The sequence below is a fragment of the Colletotrichum spaethianum genome, assembly GCF_022836535.1.
Source record: "Colletotrichum spaethianum MAFF 239500 DNA, contig26, whole genome shotgun sequence".
Classification (NCBI taxonomy): Eukaryota; Fungi; Ascomycota; class Sordariomycetes; order Glomerellales; family Glomerellaceae; genus Colletotrichum; species Colletotrichum spaethianum.
Genome location: NW_026054796.1, coordinates 1 through 17197, shown reverse-complemented (window position 1 = coordinate 17197; position 17197 = coordinate 1). Strand labels below are relative to the sequence as shown.

Below are 17197 nucleotides of genomic sequence, written 5' to 3'. Positions count from 1 at the left end.
TCTCTCTCTCGCTCTCGCTCCCCCCTCCCTCTATTTTAGTCACTGGCCTAAATGCGCCGCACAGTTCTATGGCGGACGGGGTCGGGGGGTTTGCTAACGACAACCGTTGAAGAAAGGCCTCGTGTCTTTGTTCTGAGGGCTGGAAATAGTGGTGTGGTGGGCCTTTTGTCCAGGTCGCCTTCAACACGGCTCCCGTACGTTCCTAAGCAGCTGGAAAATGTTGATACATTCACCAAAGAGAAAACAGGGCACGGCAATGGCAAAAGTAAAAGGGCTGCAACCGCAAGCTGAGATTCGTTTATCCGCGAGTGCAAGTGCATGTCTCCTTAGCGAGACCAGGCCGACTGTCGACAGCCACTCGATAAGGAGACGAGCAGGGGTGTGGGGCGTTTGTCGGTCCTCATCACCAGAGTCGCTGTGGCTTGGGGGAGGGCCTGGCTATTTGGTCTGTTTTAGGGGGCATCGCGCACTAGAACACAAGCTGAAACCACGGCATTCCAAGCAAGAGGAGAGACGAGCTTAGTGTAGTCGCGATTGCCTCCCGCCTCAATCATCCATCCGTCATGGTGCTTTTCTGCCTCCCTGCCTTCCTTCCTCCTGCCTTATCGTCCGCACGGATATTTGCCACCCCTTTCTCCCACTTCTATTTCCAGAAGCCATTCCAGATGGCATGCAAACATGTTCATCTCCATGTTTTGTTTCCTAACAAGAGCATCCTTATCAAACCTTACTCTCATCCTATCATCCGTGCGGCCTCTCCTAAAGTCAAGCAGATCATTTACAGAAACCCGTCGAACGATGCCACAGACCCAAGACAAAAAACCAACCTAGCATTCCTCCGTCTGTCGCAATCTTCATGTGCTTTCTCGGGGTCTGCTCCAGAAGGCGAGCTCGTGACCGCACCCACCCACGCGCACACGCACACACACTTACACAGCTCACACCCATACCAAGCTCACAGCGCAAGGGATCGGTGATCGAGATTCAGCCGCCACCTACAGCGCAGCGCGCTGTGCAGTTAGAGCCAACGACTGCAATTTCTCACTCTGCTTTGCGTCTGCTGGGGTTGGATGGCTTCCACGTTCTACGTCGGCTTCTTTTGTCCTTGGCAATGGCCTCCAAATAATCCGATGGAAAACAAATGAGGATGGTATCCATCTGTCGACCTAGCCAGTCAGCCAAATGCCACTTGGCCTGCTGGCCCTGAAGAGCCGCATGGGGTACTACAGCTTTAGCTTCACCTCGTACCTCGGTCATTCCTGATCGTCGAGACGGATGACTCGACGATCGACAGGCCCGCGGGCGGGAAGCCACCGCGCCTGACGAGTCGGATCATACACAAATGGGAGAAGCAAGGCAACATGCAAGGGCCTTTTATTCTTCGCTTTGTGCATCTTTCAAGGGATTGCATTCAAGTGCCCAAGGTTTTGTCTCAAGAGACCTGCTCGTAGGTGAGCCAATACTGGGTGTTGGAGTTGACAAAGATATTATCAGAGCCGCGCTCTACGGTGGTGTATTTGATGCTCTGCATCCGCTTACGCTAGCTGCCGAGCACTTTTCTCATCGTCCCCATTCTTCGATTTACGTTTCTTCGGTCACATTTACCGCGGTATTGGTCTGCCGTGCTATGAATAGCCATAGGCAACCAGGGTCGTGAGATCATTCCTTGTGGATGGATACGGGCCTTGGAACCCCCCGCCAGCTTAGTGACGGTTCTGCTCCAAGTACCAATGAGGTGTCATGTTCCAATGGCATGCAGAGGCTGAGCAGTAAAGCTCCCCCTCCCATCCCCCACCGTCCATGTCCTGTTCCTGACATGGGGAGCTGCTGCCCTGTTGTGCTGTGGTATTATGTAGCTACTGCCGTACAGCGTGGGTGAGCATTGCCACCTTCCCTCAGGCCGCGTTGCCAAATGTCAGACTGTCATATGCTGGCCGATTTCAGAGCATCCGCAACCCTGAAGCTTACGGGCGTTCTCATTGACTTTGACGAGAGATGGGGGCCATCCAATTGTCCTGGATGACTGGAGGGGCTGAGGGTGGGCAACAAATGCACCTCAGCAGGCACAAGGGTCGTATTGGCCCCTGCGGAACCCCTCCAGGCCCCCCTGAGATTGCCTTGCGATGGAGATGGATCTGTGGATGGTATTGTTGTTCGCGCTGTATTTACTTACGTCGTCGTCCAGTCCGACATGACGGATAAGGAACTGGTGCAACTCTGCTGCAAACATCGCGCCTCGACAACCACCTTTTCGACTCCTCGCCTCGCTGTCTCTCTTTTCTCAACCACTCCCCCCTCTTTCTTCTTCACCGCTTCGTTGTCTTGCTTCCTAACCCAACGCCTCCAACCAAAGCCTCCAAATTCATCCCCAACGAAAGCTTCACCGATCGATTGAGCCCAGCGTAGCTCCCAATCGCCCATAACCTTGCATAGCGCGAGGTCGATTCGTCCCCTTTCCTGTCGTTGAAGCCATCTCGATCGTTCCCTCGGCACGAGAAGTCCCTCTGTTAGATACCCCAGAAAGCACACCGCCCGCAGATACAACCGGCAACAATGACTGAAAAGGGTCTCTTTTCCGATGACCTTGTGTCTCCCACGGTCGCCTCTGCCCTCCCCGAGGGCTACGTCGTTCGTGCCCTTCGCCAGTCCGACTATACTGGTTTCCTAGACTGCCTTCGTGTCCTGACCACCGTCGGTGAGATCAGCGAGCCGCAATTCGCAGAACGATACAATTGGTTGTCCAAGAGCGACGGATACTACATCCTTGTCATTGAGGACACGAGCAGGAAAACCGTCGTCGGAACTGGTGCTTTGATTGTCGAGCGCAAGTTGTGAGTTGCAATTGGGAAGGCGATAACAATGCCCAGCCGCCTCATTCTTATGGAAGTCACGCTGACCCGTCGTCTTTCGCGCAGTATTCACAACCTCGGTCTCGTCGGCCACATTGAGGACATCGCCGTCGCAAAGGACCAGCAGGGCAAGAAGCTCGGTTTGCGCATTATCCAGGCCCTCGACTTCATCGCCGAAAAGGTTGGCTGCTACAAGAGCATCCTGGACTGCAGCGAAGCCAACGAGGGCTTCTACGTCAAGTGCGGTTTCAGGCGAGCCGGCCTGGAGATGGCTCACTACTACGAGGGAGACAAGAGTAAGGCCCAGTAGCCTACTGCTTTTCTCTCATACTCCCACCAAGCCTGTCATCTCGTCTCGTGTCGCATCGCCGCGTCCCGGTTCGGGTTCGACATCGTTCGGGTTTGTACCGGTACTAGACAGACTCGGATTACATCAGTGAACTACTGATGTTAGGTACCTGCAGGGCGGAAGCTCTAGATCGAGATCCTAGATCAGACGAGCGCCGAGCTCGCTTCCGAGGAAGCAAGAAGAACGGATAAAACGAATAATAGAAACACATCAACCCACCCACCTGCAACATCTGTCTTACCAGACTTACCTACCTACATTTCTCCACTTCGGCCTCTTCGAAGGGCCTGTTTGGTCAACATCGAAACATGGCAGCCCGGACAGTCCGGGCCTATCCCAATCCCGATCCCGTCTTTCGCACATTCGTCTATACACTATGCACCTCGGTCGTTCACGTAGTTTGTGTCACTTGCTTGATGTTTCATTGTCTGGCCAGCTACTCAGGGCCCAGCTGCGACGAGTGGTTGCACTATACGGGCCAATCGTTGTCTGACCACAGTCAGATCACTGCTGACTGTTGTCCGCATCCGAGTGGCTGGCACCCGTGACATTTTAGACCCTTCTCGGGGCGCCACCAAGGAGAGGCCTGTTCCCTTTCCCGAGAAACTTACGGCGTGGAAAGGATTTAGCCGTCTTGTCCGTCGCAGCCTGTCGGAGCGTCCAATATTGAATCGCGTATTGTCGAGAAGCGCTCTCCCCGCGTTTCACATGCTATGAATCGGATCACTTCCTTCGAACGCCTATTTCATTTTACCTTCACCAAGCATGGTACCTTACAGAGCAGGGCGCACTCCGGTTTTGCTTCCTTCTGCTATTTTTGCAACGTCATGCTGTGTCTAGAATCCAGTGACATCGCCATTAGATGGCAAACAAAGGATAGGAAATCGCAGAACCGGATCCGGATGACCACCAGAGCTGACAGGCCAGGCCCTTCCTCCGTAATCATTGCAAAGCTGCACAGCCGTAGGCCCGCCTCGACCTTCGCCATTTTTTTTTTTCGGAGCCCCCCCCCTTGACCAATCTACCATGTTACAACGTAAGGCGAGCAGTTTGGGCAAAGGGTCAGAGTCAGGACTTGGGCGCCTCACACGGATATTCACATGCATGGCCAAAGCGTAGCTCGTCGCAAATGACTGACTGGACTTGATCATGGCGCTGTCGTATAAGATGGCTGATCTCCACGTTTACCCCCTTTTCCAGTCTACATTGCTCTGCAGTTGCATCGCGTCTCACGATCGGACAACGGATATCCCCAACTACAAGTGTCCGAGAAAGCCACCGCCAAACTATATCAAGTCCTGCAAGTCCACCCCTTGAACCTCCGAGCGCGCGTCGTCATTGGGTATCAGAATTGGCGTCTGCAGATCGAAACGTCCCTTTCATATAAATTAGCTCTGGCGTCGTTTAGTTTCTATTTTCCATCATGATCGAGGACCTGCATTCTGCCATCGTTCGCGTGCGAATTGCTTCCCTTCAGTCAGAGTAAGTCTTAGCTCTTGAACCTCAACGCCACTGCCACTGTAACACTTAGTCGGACAAACTCCGACAAGCATATCGTCCTGCATTTCCATGGTGATATTGGGTCATTGGACAATGACATGCTGACCTGGTCACTCTCAGAGTTCTCAGCAAGTCGCCCACTAGAGAAGTTGTGCGTCGTCGGAGCTTCAGTAAGGTGAAGCCAGTTCACGTTGCCAAGGGCCGATTACCACTGTTCACGAAGCAGAAAACCGTCCGCGTCATTTCCTGACCGACTCCGTGATGTCGCCGCACAAGCTCCCCGAGCAGGATGGCAAGCGGCAGTGGGTGATGGGCACCGAGGCCTTCGAGAGGACCATGCCCCATCACCAGGGCATCAAGGCTCTCTGGGAGACCAAGTGGAAGTTTCCTGTGGGTGTTCCCTTTCAATACGAAGCCCGGTAACCTGCACTTGCTGACTTGGCCCTGCATCAGTGCACCAAGAGTGTATACCCTTTTCACGACGGACAGTACGAGGACTTCGAGCCCATTTTTGAGCATCTGATTAAGGTAAGCGAGACTCCGTCGATTGCTAATGAAGGGCCTAACAATGTACCAGTACAACGTCAACGACGGAACCTCTACTGCTTACACTGAGGCCTTCTTTCCCATTGCCGAGTCTCTTACTACCAAAGGCGACCAAGCTGCCTCTGCAGGTAACAAGAAGGAGGCGAGCGATTTGTACCTGCGAGCCTGTACCGTCTACCGCATCGCCCGGTTCCCCTACATCACGGCTTACCCCGAGGTCAGCTGTCCGGTCAAATGGAAGGCGTGGGAGGCCCAAAAGGAGGTCTACCTGAAGGCAGCTCAGTGCTGGGACTGCCCCATCAACGACATTGACATCCCGCACGCCCACGCCAAGGGAGGAGACAGGAAGTCTATCCCTGCCTACGTCAGAGTTCCCCACGGGGCATCTAAGAGCAACCCCAGCCCGGTCGTCATCCTGATGACCGGCCTTGATGGGTACCGCCCTGACAACACTGTTCGCTCTGACGAGTTCCTGGCGCGCGGTTGGGGAAGCGTCATCGTCGAGATCCCCGGCACCGCCGACTGCCCCGCGGACTCAGCCGACCCGGAGAGCCCCGACCGATTGTGGAGCAGCGTCCTCGACTGGATCGCCGCCGACGGCCGATTCAACCCGGACCGGGTCCTGGTTTGGGGTCTCAGCTCGGGCGGGTATTACGCCATCCGCATTGCGCACACGCACAAGGACAGATTGATTGGATCGATTGCCCAGGGAGCCGGGTGCCACTACTTCTTCGACCCCGAGTGGCTCGAGAAGGCTGACGGGCATGAATACCCGTTCCTGTAAGATGAGCCTGGCTGGTTTATATCTTGGATTTGTGCTGACTGACACGCGCTAGGTTGACACCCGCCATGGCCATGAAGCATGGCTACAAGACCGTGGAAGAATACAAGGCTGGTGTACAAAAGAAATTTTCTTTGCTCGAGACGGGCATCATCGAAAAGCCTTCGACGCGGCTGTTGCTGATTAACGTGAGTTCAAGTAACTGTTCTCCATGACTGTAAACAACTGACTGTCTTCAGGGTACTCTGGATGGATTGATGCCCATTGAGGATTCGATGATGTTGTTCGAATACGGCACGCCAAAGGAGGCCAGGTTCTTTTCGGGAGCGTTGCATATGGGATACCCTATGGCGAATGCATCGGTCTACCCTTGGATGGAGAGCGTCATGGCGAGCAAGATTTGAGCCCGCCTCGTGTGACATTAATAGCAATGGAAAGAAACACAATATCTTGGACTTGGACTGCAATCATGAGCGAAATGTGAGAGGGGGAGATGGTACTGATCAAAACAGCTTGTCTTTTCCTCTTTATGTTTTGTTTTGTCTTGTTTTGTGACATGTTTTCCTCTTGATAGCAGTTCTGTGATGCTATTTACCGACCCATCCACCCACCGTCAACAACCAGGACGTGCCCGCTCACATAACCACTCGCTTTGCTCGCCAGGTACACCGAAGTGCCCTTGAAGTCTTCGGGGGTGCCCCAGCGGCCGGCGGGGATGCGGGCGCTGATGCTCGCAAGACGCTCCTTATCGTTGAGTAGCGCCGTGTTCATCTCCGTCTCGATATAACCGGGCGCAATGGCGTTGACGGTGATGCCCTTGGAGGTCCACTCGTTGGCGAAGCTCTTGGTCAGCTGGCCGACAGCACCCTTGGAGGCGGCATAGGCCGGCACTGTGAAGCCGCCCTGGAAGGTCAGCAGGGAGGCGTAGTTGATGATGCTGCCCTTGCGGCCGGTGACGGGGTGCGGGTCGAGGTTGAGCATGTGCGCGCCGACGTCGCGGGTGAGGGTGAAGACGGAGTTGAGGTTGACCTGGATGACCTTTGGAGGGTTGTGTTAGCATTGTCGACTCGAGTTCCTCGGGTTCTAAAGTTGCGTCGCAAGCTCACAGCATTGAAGTCGTCGTCGGGGAACTTCTCGCATGGGTGTCGCTTCTGAATTCCGGCGCAGTTGACGAGGATGCGAATCTGGTGGCCGTCCTTGAGGACCTTGGGCACAAGGGCGGCAACGCTCTCCTGAGAGCTGAGGTCGGCCGTGTAGATTTGGGCTTTGCGGCCGAGCTTCTCGACCGCCTCCTTGGTCGAGGTGCTCGACTCGTCGCGCTGTACGAGGAGGATATCGGCGCCGGCCTCGGCAAGGCCCACTGCCACGGCGGCGCCAATTCCACGTGTGCCGCCGGTGATGAGGGCGGTCTGGCCCTCGAGGGAGAAGAACTGTGAGGACATCGTGATGTAGGGGGGTTATCTATGGGAGTGAATCACAAGGCACAGTGGAGGGACGGATGGGTGAGAAGGAAGAAAGTCTGCGGCAATGGGGTATATGAGTAGAGAAAACCTAGTTCGCGCAAATCAAGTCTGGTGGGAAACGTTTGAGACGAGTGCGATTTTATTGGACGAGCCTTGAGTAGCAACAAGGTGAAGCAGAGAGACGAAGGGAGAGAGACAGCTTCATCGAGCTCATGAATGTACTTCCACCTCCCTCCAAGCGACGGTGAGCTATTCTTGGTTTGCCGAGCCAGTCCCGACTGCAGCAAGTCCGTCTCCCCAAGCTAATGGGTTCGTTTGGACATTCGCATTGAGGTTGCGGGCTAGATCCATACCTGCTTCATCTCACGAGACTGGGAGGAAACACAGTCAACAGGCCAGACGCAACGTACAACACAGCAGCATAATGGTACTCGCGCCGGGGTTGACCACACGGGGCAATTCGTGGCGGGAGACTCACTACTACGTAGGCATTCAAAGCTGGAGAGAGGGGTGCGGGGCAACAAGGTATTCTTTACCTGGTGTATTGGATACTTTCCTCCCACCTACCGTTTTACCCCTCAGTTGCAGGGATCCAGGACATCTCCAACCACACTCTGACGTCGCTTCGCTTCGCTCCTGAACGGTCACCCAGTTGCTTGCCTAGGCTTCAGCCAACTCCTAGACGATGCGCATAAGGAACGAACACTTGCGATTGAGTTGTTGATATAACAGCGAGAATCCGGCCTGTATGGTTAGGTTTTGTGCCGTCCAGGAATGATCCAAGGGGACAAAGGCAGAAGACCACGTCTACCTGGCTCTGCCCAGCACCTGCCCCCCACGTAAGGATTATTTGGAGACGGCAAGGTGGGATTGGCTGGGCTTCTCCCCGCATATCGGGGCTCGAAAAATGTACAGACAGTTACGACGAAGAAAGATTTGAACATGCAGCATTTCGGCCATGATCCGTTGCGGGCTCGCATCCTCTCGTAATGCGGCGAGAACCTCGAGCTTTCCAGCTTGCAAGGGCCTGGCAGGACTCATGACATAAGATACCGGACGTCCTACGAACCACCGATGCACCGGTTGGCGATTGTTGTTGAATTGCTTGATCCGGGGCTGTCGTTGCATGGCAGAGCATTGAGCTACGATCGCCCGTACCCCGCCATGCTCACGGTTCTCGCCTTAGGAAAGAATTGCCGTCCTTGGTTTCCGCGGCCGTTTTAACCATCAGCGGTACCTTGACTTTCGGCGGACATTGCCCGGATTGGATGGGGGTCAGATCCAGTGACCCGCGGGTCGTTCAGTCTTCCATTGGGGACTGGCTGGTCTCTTTTCCATCACACACTGAGTAGCCCTTCCCCCTCATCCCTCCACATTGGTGACAGAGACACCCACGAACCCACGGGTGCTCCTCGCAGCCTGTTGCTCGTCTCGCTGTCGTCGTGCTTGCCGGACAGAATGCCGAATACTGCCTCAGCAGGGAGACCTGCTTTTCTCTCTCCAAGTTGACTGGTGCCTCATCCCGGTTTCCACATCTCCACAACTCCACACGAACCGGGCCCAACTCTACTTTCACAAGTGTGAGCTTGGTGCTGGAGGTACTTGGTACCACTGGCGCGTTCTTCGTCTGAAGCCCGTGGATGCTTTCAGCTTTATGGTGCAATGCCTGCCATCGGTTACTGCCTGCTTTTTTGCTAGACACTGACGGGCATCTTTGAGGTGCTTATACCCGAGTTGAGCTGAGAATCCGCCTTCCGCTCCCCCACCGACCATTGAGTAGGCTTCCCAACCCAGCCATCCCTCCACCATCGTCAACCCGCATTTCCGCTTTGCACCACACGCTCCCCCGATTCGCGTCCGGGTTCTGGTGCTTGCTGTCTGGTCCTGGTCCTCGCGTTTTCCGACCCGTGGATATCGGACCCGTACGTAGCCATGCACCCTTAGCTCTCTGTCTCCAAGTGCTTGTACCTCACTCTCGGCTTTTGACCAAGGGGGGAGAACAAAAATAAGAATAAAAAAAAAGATACTCTTAACTGGTCAAGCTGCCCACTTCTCGCGTTTCCCATCATCACCAGACCTCTCTCACACTTACACACACCTTACACGACGACATCGCAGCCTCTCTTGGCTCTATTGAATTGCCTCTGCATCGTGTTCAACCCCTTGAATCACTCTCCCAATCCACAATCGCATACGAGCGCAGCCACCATGTCAAGCGTTCAAGTTCAGACTTCCGTCCTTCACGGCGCGAAGGACCTCAAGATCGTTAGCCGACTCTTCCCATACACTCGCAGTTCTCTTCAAGTATCTAATTGGCGCAGGAACAAAGAGAACTCCCAGCACTCGCGCCGGGCGAGGTCCAGGTTGCCGTCAAGGCCACGGGGCTCTGTGGCTCCGACCTGCACTACTTCAACCACTTTCGCAACGGCGACATCCTCGTGCGGGAGCCGCTCACCCTTGGCCACGAGTCCAGCGGCGTCGTCACCGCCGTTGCCCCGGACGTTTCCAATCTCGCCGTGGGCGACCACGTCGCGCTCGAAGTCGGCCAGCCGTGCGAGGCCTGCGAGCTCTGCGTCTCGGGGCGGTATAACATTTGTAAAGAGATGAAGTTCCGCAGCTCCGCAAAGGCGTTTCCCCATGCCCAGGGAACTCTTCAAGAGCTGGTCAACCACCCGGCCAAGTGGTGTCACAAGTAAGGCGCCAAAAATCGACCCCGCAGACAATGAAGGCGCACGTATACTGACGGCTACACCCAAAGGCTCCCGGAATCCGTTTCGCTCGAGTTCGGCGCCCTCGCCGAGCCCCTCTCCGTTGCCATGCATGCCCGCGACCGCGCGAGGCTTCCCAGCGGCTCGACCGTGCTCGTCTTCGGCGCCGGCGCCGTGGGCCTGCTGTGCGCCGCCGTCAGCAAGGCTGACCAGCAGCGCGTAGTCATCGCCGATATCCAGGCAGACCGCGTGCAGTTCGCCATCGACAACGGCTTCGCCGACGCCGGCGTCGTCGTGCCGGCGCTGCGCCCGCAGACGATCGAGGACAAGCTGGCCTACGCCAAGGACGTCGCCGAGCTGGTCAAGCAGGCCAAGATTGGCGGCGAGGAGGTAGGCGAGGTGAATGCGACGTACGAGTGTACTGGCGTGGAGACTTGTATGCAGACGGCCATCTTTGTAAGTCACAACCCTGGAGACCCTGAACATACGTCGTACTGACCGGAAATCAGTCCACTCGCCCGGGAGGAAAGATCCTCATCATCGGCATGGGTACGCCGATCCAGACGCTCCCCATCTCGGCCGCGGCGCTGCGCGAGGTCGACTTCATCGGCGTCTTCCGCTACGCAAACACATACCCTAAGGCCATCGACCTGATTGCGACCAAGCCCAAGGGCCTGCCGGCGCTGGAGAAGTTGTTCACGCACCGTTTCAAGGGGCTGAGCACAATCAAGGACGCCTTTGACATGGCGGCTAAGGTGAAGGACGAAAGTGGGAACTTGGTGTTGAAGGTTCTTGTAGACACGTCAAATTAGAAGGGGAACGGGAGAAAAGAAAGACAAAAAGAAGAAAAAAACACAAATTTAGAATATGTGGAGTTATTGTTTGCCCATTCGAGATGGTACACTTTTTGCCATGGGGGCTGGTGGTGGTGGTAATGGTGATTTCCAAGATTTGTAGGATTGTCTGATTTGGATGACTTACACCCCAACGCGTCCGCTACCAAAGGGTTCGTCGCGTTTCAATCGTGTTTTGCAGAACGATCTCACTTTTGGTATTAAGAGAACACAAGTGCGCTCTAAATCATTTCTATTCATTTTCTCTATGTAGTGACATAAACTTCATAAATTCAAGACTTGTCCGGGAAGCCAAAGTCGATGCCGAACGGCGGGTAGACGTAGCGCTTGAGCTCCTTCTTGGCGGTCAGATCATCCGAGTAGGCACGGAGCTCCTTGAGGTCCTCGTCATCAAGCTTGACTATCTCCAGGTTGGCCTTGATGCGGGCCGGTGTGACAGACTTTGCGATGACGGTGCTGCCGCGGGCGACGTGGTAGCTCAGTAGGACGGTAGAGGGGGTGACGCCGCGCTTCTCAGCGATCTTGACCACGGGGTCGGCGGTCAGGAGGGGGCCACCGGTCGAGCCGAGGGGGCTGTACGCCATGATGTGGATGCCCTTGTCTTTGCAGTAATCGACAATCTCCTGCTGGGGCAGGCTGGGGTGGTTCTCGATCTGGTTGACAGCGGGGACTACCTTGGCTTGGGGAAGAAGCTGCTCGAGGTATTTCACGCTGTAGTTGCAGACACCGATGGAACGAACCTTGCCCGTATCGAGGAGCTTCTCGACTGACTTCCAGGTGTCGACATGGGAGTGGCTGAGGACGATGTCGCGGGAGCCGTCGGGCTTAGTGGGGAATCTGTCATGGTTTCCATTGGGGTTCATAGCGACAGGCCAGTGCTGTTTGTTTGTGAGTTTCTCTTCGGGCCATAGCTATCATACCCGTCGGCGGTCGAGGGGGAGGGAACGTACGACAAGAAACAGGTCAACGTAGTCGAGACCCAGGCTCTTCAAGCTCTTCTCCAAGCCCTCCTTGACCTTGTCATCGCCAATGGTGTAAGTGGCCCACAGCTTGGTGACGACGAAGATGTCTTCGCGCTTGACGCCGTCGGCAAAGGCCTGCTTGAGACCCTCGCCAACCTCGTCCTCGTTGGCGTAGCAGTAGGCGCCGTCAATGGCCTTGTAGCCGATCTTGAGGGCATAGGAGACGGCATCCTTGACCTCACCGGGGGCGGATTGCCATGTGCCTGTGAAACACCTGGGTCAGTGAGGTCTCTTCGTCAAGTGAGGAGTAAGAGAAGCTTACCGAGAGCAACGGCGGGAATCTCGTATCCCGAGTTCAACTTGAAAGTCTGAGACGCCATCTTGAGATGTCTAGAGTGTGTCGTGACTTGTCGAGGGTATCGTCGCGAAATTTCTCGGAACCGAAGGTGGGGGCGGGGTAATTCTATGCGAGAGTGCCTCCTGGAGAGTAGAAGAAGCATACAGCTCAGGAACGAAAAGCCAATGGGTGAGAGAACAAAAGGAAACGTCGCTCGGGGTAAGATGCGAAGGGGGTGTGAGATCTCGGTATATATACTAACGACAAAAAAAGAGCAATCGGAATAGGCTATCAGGGTTTATGTGTCGCGATCAAGGGCCGGGTAAATGCTCGACGATTGTCGCGAATCCACGCCAGCCTGCTCTTCCCTCACTCCCTCTCTTTCCTGGCCTGACTTCTGCACCCCTCCCACCCCTCCTCCATGTCTTTCAGATAGTATTAGGCCAACCGTGATGTACCCATCATCTGCTAGTCTTAGTAACCGTACTCCATGGTAGTTAAGTTGTGCTCGGCCTCAGCTTCCCTCCCATGCTTGCCTGCCAGGCTGTCCCTCCTTCGTGTGGATTTCCCCAGTTTGTCATTTTAACGCAGTGAAATGGCGGAGCATACGGAGAAAAAGAGGGTACGCCCCCTCCCCCTCGGTGGGACGGACTGTTTGTGTGTTCCATTCATGGATAATTTCTCTGATTATCGGAGCAGCTCTCGGGCACTGTTGGGCCGAGTCATGGGAGAGAGGGGGCCCTCGAGTTGCAAAAAAGTCGAGAGCATCTCGACCAGAGGCTGGGCGATGTTCTAGTACGGGCAAAGTCCCCGGCACCAAGCCCGAGGTCCTCCTGAGGCTGGTCCCCGGCGCTTGGCCTCTCTGCGCATGTACCATGTACCTCCTGCGAAGTGACATTTACCCCCACCACCACCACCCACACTTGGCCCCAAACGCCCCGAAATCACACGCAAGTTGCGACACTTCAGCGGGACCAGAGCTAGAGCTTCGCCGAAGTTAACCTCTTTGGTGATTAATAGATATAAGTGTATGCAAGGAAGAAGCTCTATCGCTGTACCGCGCCCGCGTCCCAGCGTCAATGTCATAGTACAGTTGAACGGTACTAGTATTACACAAATCAACGCCCGTCTCCGTCTTGATCTCGACTCCCCGAACCGCCGCCCATCATACTCGTGGTTTTGGCCACGCCAATTTTCGCCTCAGTCTTAACCTGCAATGAGGACCCAAAGCCTGCGCAACTAGTCAGTGACTGGCTCCTTAATGTTGGATCGAGGCTAGCGGGCAACTTACAGAAAGAAGATCATGAGTACACCGAACATTTTCTGCCCAGATTGTCAGTAAATCTGGACCACTAACCGAGTCACCGCCGACCACAGGCACGCGACGCGACGAGTGTTAACTTACAGCGATGAGCCATCTGTTACTCGAGACACGACCCCAGTACTTGAGCAACTCTGCAGCCGAATAGTTAGACGCAATGCCATCGCCAGATTGAAGTTCGTGCTAGGCCTGACAAACTCACCTCTCTGCGCCCCTTGCACGTTGTCGACAACATCCTCCGTGTTTGCGTCGATTCGCTGGATCATCTCACTCTGCTCGGACACCATGGTCGCCAACTGTCCGAAGATCTGTGTACATCTGTGAGCCCACTTGGTCCAAAACGAACATTCTGAACTGTCAAGACTTACCGATCCTAACTCAGCAATCGTTGATTCGATGCTTTCAATAGCCGCACCTCTCTCTTGGATATATGTGTTTTGCGGTTGAGCCTCCTCCATGAGCAGAAGCTGCTGGTCCCCTGGAGGATTCAACGACAGAAGATCGGCGCCTGGTGACGGCGTACCTCTCTGAGGAGTTCCGTACAAGGGCGAGGCCGATTGCTGCAACGGTGGCTGCGTGTGTTGTGAAACACTAGAAATGAACTGCAAAGAAGCTCCGCATCAGTACATCTACTTCTTTTGTGACAGGAATCGGGGTGAGCGCACGTTGTCCGTCCTGGATCTTGAGGCCTGGATGTTCTTGGTTCGCTCCTCCAGCACATCCTTAAAGTTGGCCGAGACGTCCGTCAGCTTGCCCTGGAGCATGAAGACGACATTCTTGTTGTGCTCTCCCTCTTGGTCAGCCTTTGGATGCTGCTGCTTCGTCAAAACCTGCAGATTTCCAATCTGTTGGTTGAGGGCGCTTAGGTCTTGCTTGATAATGTACGTGAGCTCGTTGATCTCGACCGGCCGGTCGTCGAACAAAGTCCTGCGTCTCGCCACTGCGAAAGAACCGTCAGCATCGACCGCTTAATCATTATTAGACTGCACTCTGAACGCATACATGTCGCCAGCTTCTCGAGTTTGCCCATCGTGGCCGATATTCCTCTTCCAATCTGCGCCGCCTGACGCGCAAAGTCGGAGCGCCGCGGCCGGGAGTCGCCATCGGCAGCAGCCTTCTGAGAGTCAGTAAGGAGAGACCGTCGTTGAGCGCCGACCTTGTTCGAGGCCTGGCGACGTTGTGCTTGCGCGAGGACCGACTTGAACTCGGCGGTTCGATCCTGTATCGATGCGACCGCCATTGTAGAAATCGGTTATGCAGCGCTTCGAGTGAGAACAGTATCTCGAGGGGTGGCGGCCAGCGCGTTCGGGTCCGTCGAGGGGTTCTGTGCTTGCGAAGACTTGTCGTAGCGGTGGTTGGTTCGTAGAGATGGATGATCAGGGATGGGAAATTAGCTGTATCGAGTTGACGGCGCGTTCAACAGGACGGGAGCAAATCGTGGTTACGAAGAGAAGGCTGTTGTACAATGCGCGCGGGTGTTGGAGGTCCAATAATGCGACGAGGTCTAAAAGCGATATGGCGACAAAAAGATGCGTGTAGTTTGTAGAACACAAGCGAGCCGTTGTTGGCACTGTCCCTGGTCAAGGCAAATGAGCGTTGCGTTCGAGATCCAGGTTCAGAGCATTCAAGTCCAGTGTACTGTCGGAATGACGGGGCCAGGGTGTCCGATCCATCCGCGAGCGCCTAGTGCCAACGTGGTTCTTTGTTTCGGAACCAAATCCTAGACGGTGGGTTGCGCAGGCGGCGTCGACGTTTGGCTGTGTGGCTGGTGCTACTAATTGTGCAAGTGATTAAAGGAAGTGAGTGGCACCTGGCAAGCAATGGGCAGGGATCATTAAGGAGCCTGCCACATCTAAAAATGGCTGCACAATTTACATACTTACTATACACAGTTCGTATCTAGATCAAAAGAGGCTGCGGATGCAGCTGGACGTATCCCTAAGCCTTCTGTCACCAACGATTTTCGTGGGGATATTACACTAGCATTCGTGCAAAAACCCAGCATTTCTTACAATTGTGACCGGGGATTTGGCTAAGCGATTATGTTTTACGGTGTGTTTCTCACCAGACCAGCAGCTGCTCTTGCTTGAGGCATGCCCGTTTCGACGGCCAATACCAAAGAAATAACCAAGAAACTCTGACGACAAGCAAGACTCGAACAACAGCAACCCAGCGGTTGGGTTACAATGCCTTTGAATCCGAGAGATGTGACCTTCGTTCATCACTGTCAGAACCCTGTCACACGTTTGCCTTCGTTGAGGTTATAACCGTAGTCGACGTGAAGCGGAGGTCAACACGATATCACCATAGAAAAAGAAAAGCAAAACAAAAGTCAAGCTTCAACGGCCCCAATCGGCAATGCAATCCAGCCTGCTTGCGCATGCATTTCTAGTGGCGAGTTCGCGCGCCTTTGCTGCCGCTTCGCAGAAGCAACCCAACTTGGGGTGATCATACCGCGTTCCACTGCGTCTCTGTCCATGTATCTTACCGGTGTTCCGTATGTGAAGCAGCTTCAGCCAACTGCAAGCGTAGCGACTTGTACCTTGAATCGACCATTGTCGTGTTTCTACCTCATCTCTCAATGGACGGAAACATGCTTGCGCAACCTGCTCCTCACAATAGATATGAAACAAATCTTGATTACGTACAGGCTAGCTAGCTGGTACCTGCTTAGTGGACACACAAACACGTCTAAGCAAAGCCACATTACAACCCCTTTACCCCTGCTCTTCAACGCAGATACTGCAATCCAGTGGGTGGGTATCCTCGCGCACCTATTGGACAACAGCCCCAGCTCTGTCCCCTCTTTTCCAGCACGTTCAACGGGTCCATCCTCAAGGGGAGCCAAGTAGCTACCTATGACTGCTTCGCTGGAAAGTGACCTGGAGACGTCAAAGGTACTAGGATAGCCCAGCTTTAATTATCCAGCCCAGCTGACGAGAGGCGTCGAGTTCTCGCACTGCAGCACAGGCAGCAATAGCAGCAATTGCAACACAGTCAGCACTTTGGCATCACCCACCGCAGCACCGCTACTCAGCGCATCAGCAAGTACATCAACTCCCATATTGGCGCAGGCGCAAGAACAGGTACCTTGCATGACCCTACGTGGTCCGCCCCAAGCCACGTCCGTCCACTCTTCCCAAGCCCCCAAATTATCCATCATCCCGTCTTTCCTTGGGTTCCCCATCCCCCGTCTTCGTCTCCAGCAATTATCGTGGCTCGGTTGGATTGGCAACCTACACAACCAGCTCCGTCCTGTCCCGTTCTGTCTTGTCCTGTGCCCGACTTTGGCGCCCTTGGGAAGCGTCTTTCTGTTCGGCTTCCGTTGCCCTTGTTGTTCTCAATCAAAGGCCATCCTTGTGCTCGCGTTTCGACCCGTAGTCCGCAGTTCGAATTTGGCGTGGAGCTCCCCCCTCCCGAGTCTGTTGGATTCATCGAGCCATCAACCCACGGCCGCGCGCCCGCCTCAATATCGCGTTGCGACCCGTCGGCATATGTCGCAATACCCGAACACGTAGCCAGATCGA

The 17197-nt window shown here is 54.8% G+C and overlaps 7 protein-coding genes across 7 annotated transcripts; 4 read left to right on the top strand and 3 right to left on the bottom strand.

Annotated features, from left to right (window-relative positions):
• Window positions 1-2553: 2553 nt before the first annotated feature.
• Window positions 2554-3159, top strand: ColSpa_08989 (glucosamine 6-phosphate N-acetyltransferase; the record flags this gene model as incomplete). The annotated part of the gene is made up of 2 exons (XM_049275201.1): window positions 2554-2831; window positions 2868-3159. The coding sequence occupies 2 exons, from the start codon at window positions 2554-2556 to the stop codon at window positions 3157-3159; spliced, it is 570 nt and encodes a 189-aa protein (XP_049131158.1).
• A 1462-nt stretch (window positions 3160-4621) lies between these two features.
• Window positions 4622-4948, top strand: ColSpa_08988 (uncharacterized protein; the record flags this gene model as incomplete). The annotated part of the gene is made up of 2 exons (XM_049275200.1): window positions 4622-4680; window positions 4819-4948. The coding sequence occupies 2 exons, from the start codon at window positions 4622-4624 to the stop codon at window positions 4946-4948; spliced, it is 189 nt and encodes a 62-aa protein (XP_049131157.1).
• An 11-nt stretch (window positions 4949-4959) lies between these two features.
• On the top strand, window positions 4960-6429 carry ColSpa_08987 (heptaketide hydrolyase ayg1; the record flags this gene model as incomplete). The annotated part of the gene is made up of 5 exons (XM_049275199.1): window positions 4960-5088; window positions 5152-5226; window positions 5276-6024; window positions 6081-6213; window positions 6265-6429. 5 exons carry the CDS (start codon window positions 4960-4962, stop codon window positions 6427-6429), a joined length of 1251 nt encoding a protein of 416 aa, XP_049131156.1.
• A 187-nt stretch (window positions 6430-6616) lies between these two features.
• On the bottom strand, window positions 6617-7467 carry ColSpa_08986 (2-dehydro-3-deoxy-D-gluconate 5-dehydrogenase; the record flags this gene model as incomplete). Its single annotated transcript, XM_049275198.1, has 2 exons — window positions 6617-7063; window positions 7132-7467. The coding sequence occupies 2 exons, from the start codon at window positions 7465-7467 to the stop codon at window positions 6617-6619; spliced, it is 783 nt and encodes a 260-aa protein (XP_049131155.1).
• Window positions 7468-9696: 2229 nt separating this feature from the next.
• Window positions 9697-11008, top strand: ColSpa_08985 (sorbose reductase SOU1; the record flags this gene model as incomplete). The annotated part of the gene is made up of 4 exons (XM_049275197.1): window positions 9697-9753; window positions 9810-10180; window positions 10247-10652; window positions 10706-11008. 4 exons carry the CDS (start codon window positions 9697-9699, stop codon window positions 11006-11008), a joined length of 1137 nt encoding a protein of 378 aa, XP_049131154.1.
• A 314-nt stretch (window positions 11009-11322) lies between these two features.
• Window positions 11323-12392, bottom strand: ColSpa_08984 (D-galacturonate reductase; the record flags this gene model as incomplete). The annotated part of the gene is made up of 3 exons (XM_049275196.1): window positions 11323-11928; window positions 12001-12275; window positions 12335-12392. The coding sequence occupies 3 exons, from the start codon at window positions 12390-12392 to the stop codon at window positions 11323-11325; spliced, it is 939 nt and encodes a 312-aa protein (XP_049131153.1).
• Window positions 12393-13467: 1075 nt separating this feature from the next.
• Window positions 13468-14910, bottom strand: ColSpa_08983 (integral membrane protein sed5; the record flags this gene model as incomplete). The annotated part of the gene is made up of 6 exons (XM_049275195.1): window positions 13468-13560; window positions 13755-13804; window positions 13873-13978; window positions 14039-14242; window positions 14336-14610; window positions 14673-14910. The coding sequence occupies 6 exons, from the start codon at window positions 14908-14910 to the stop codon at window positions 13468-13470; spliced, it is 966 nt and encodes a 321-aa protein (XP_049131152.1).
• Between the last annotated feature and the right edge of the window lie 2287 nt (window positions 14911-17197).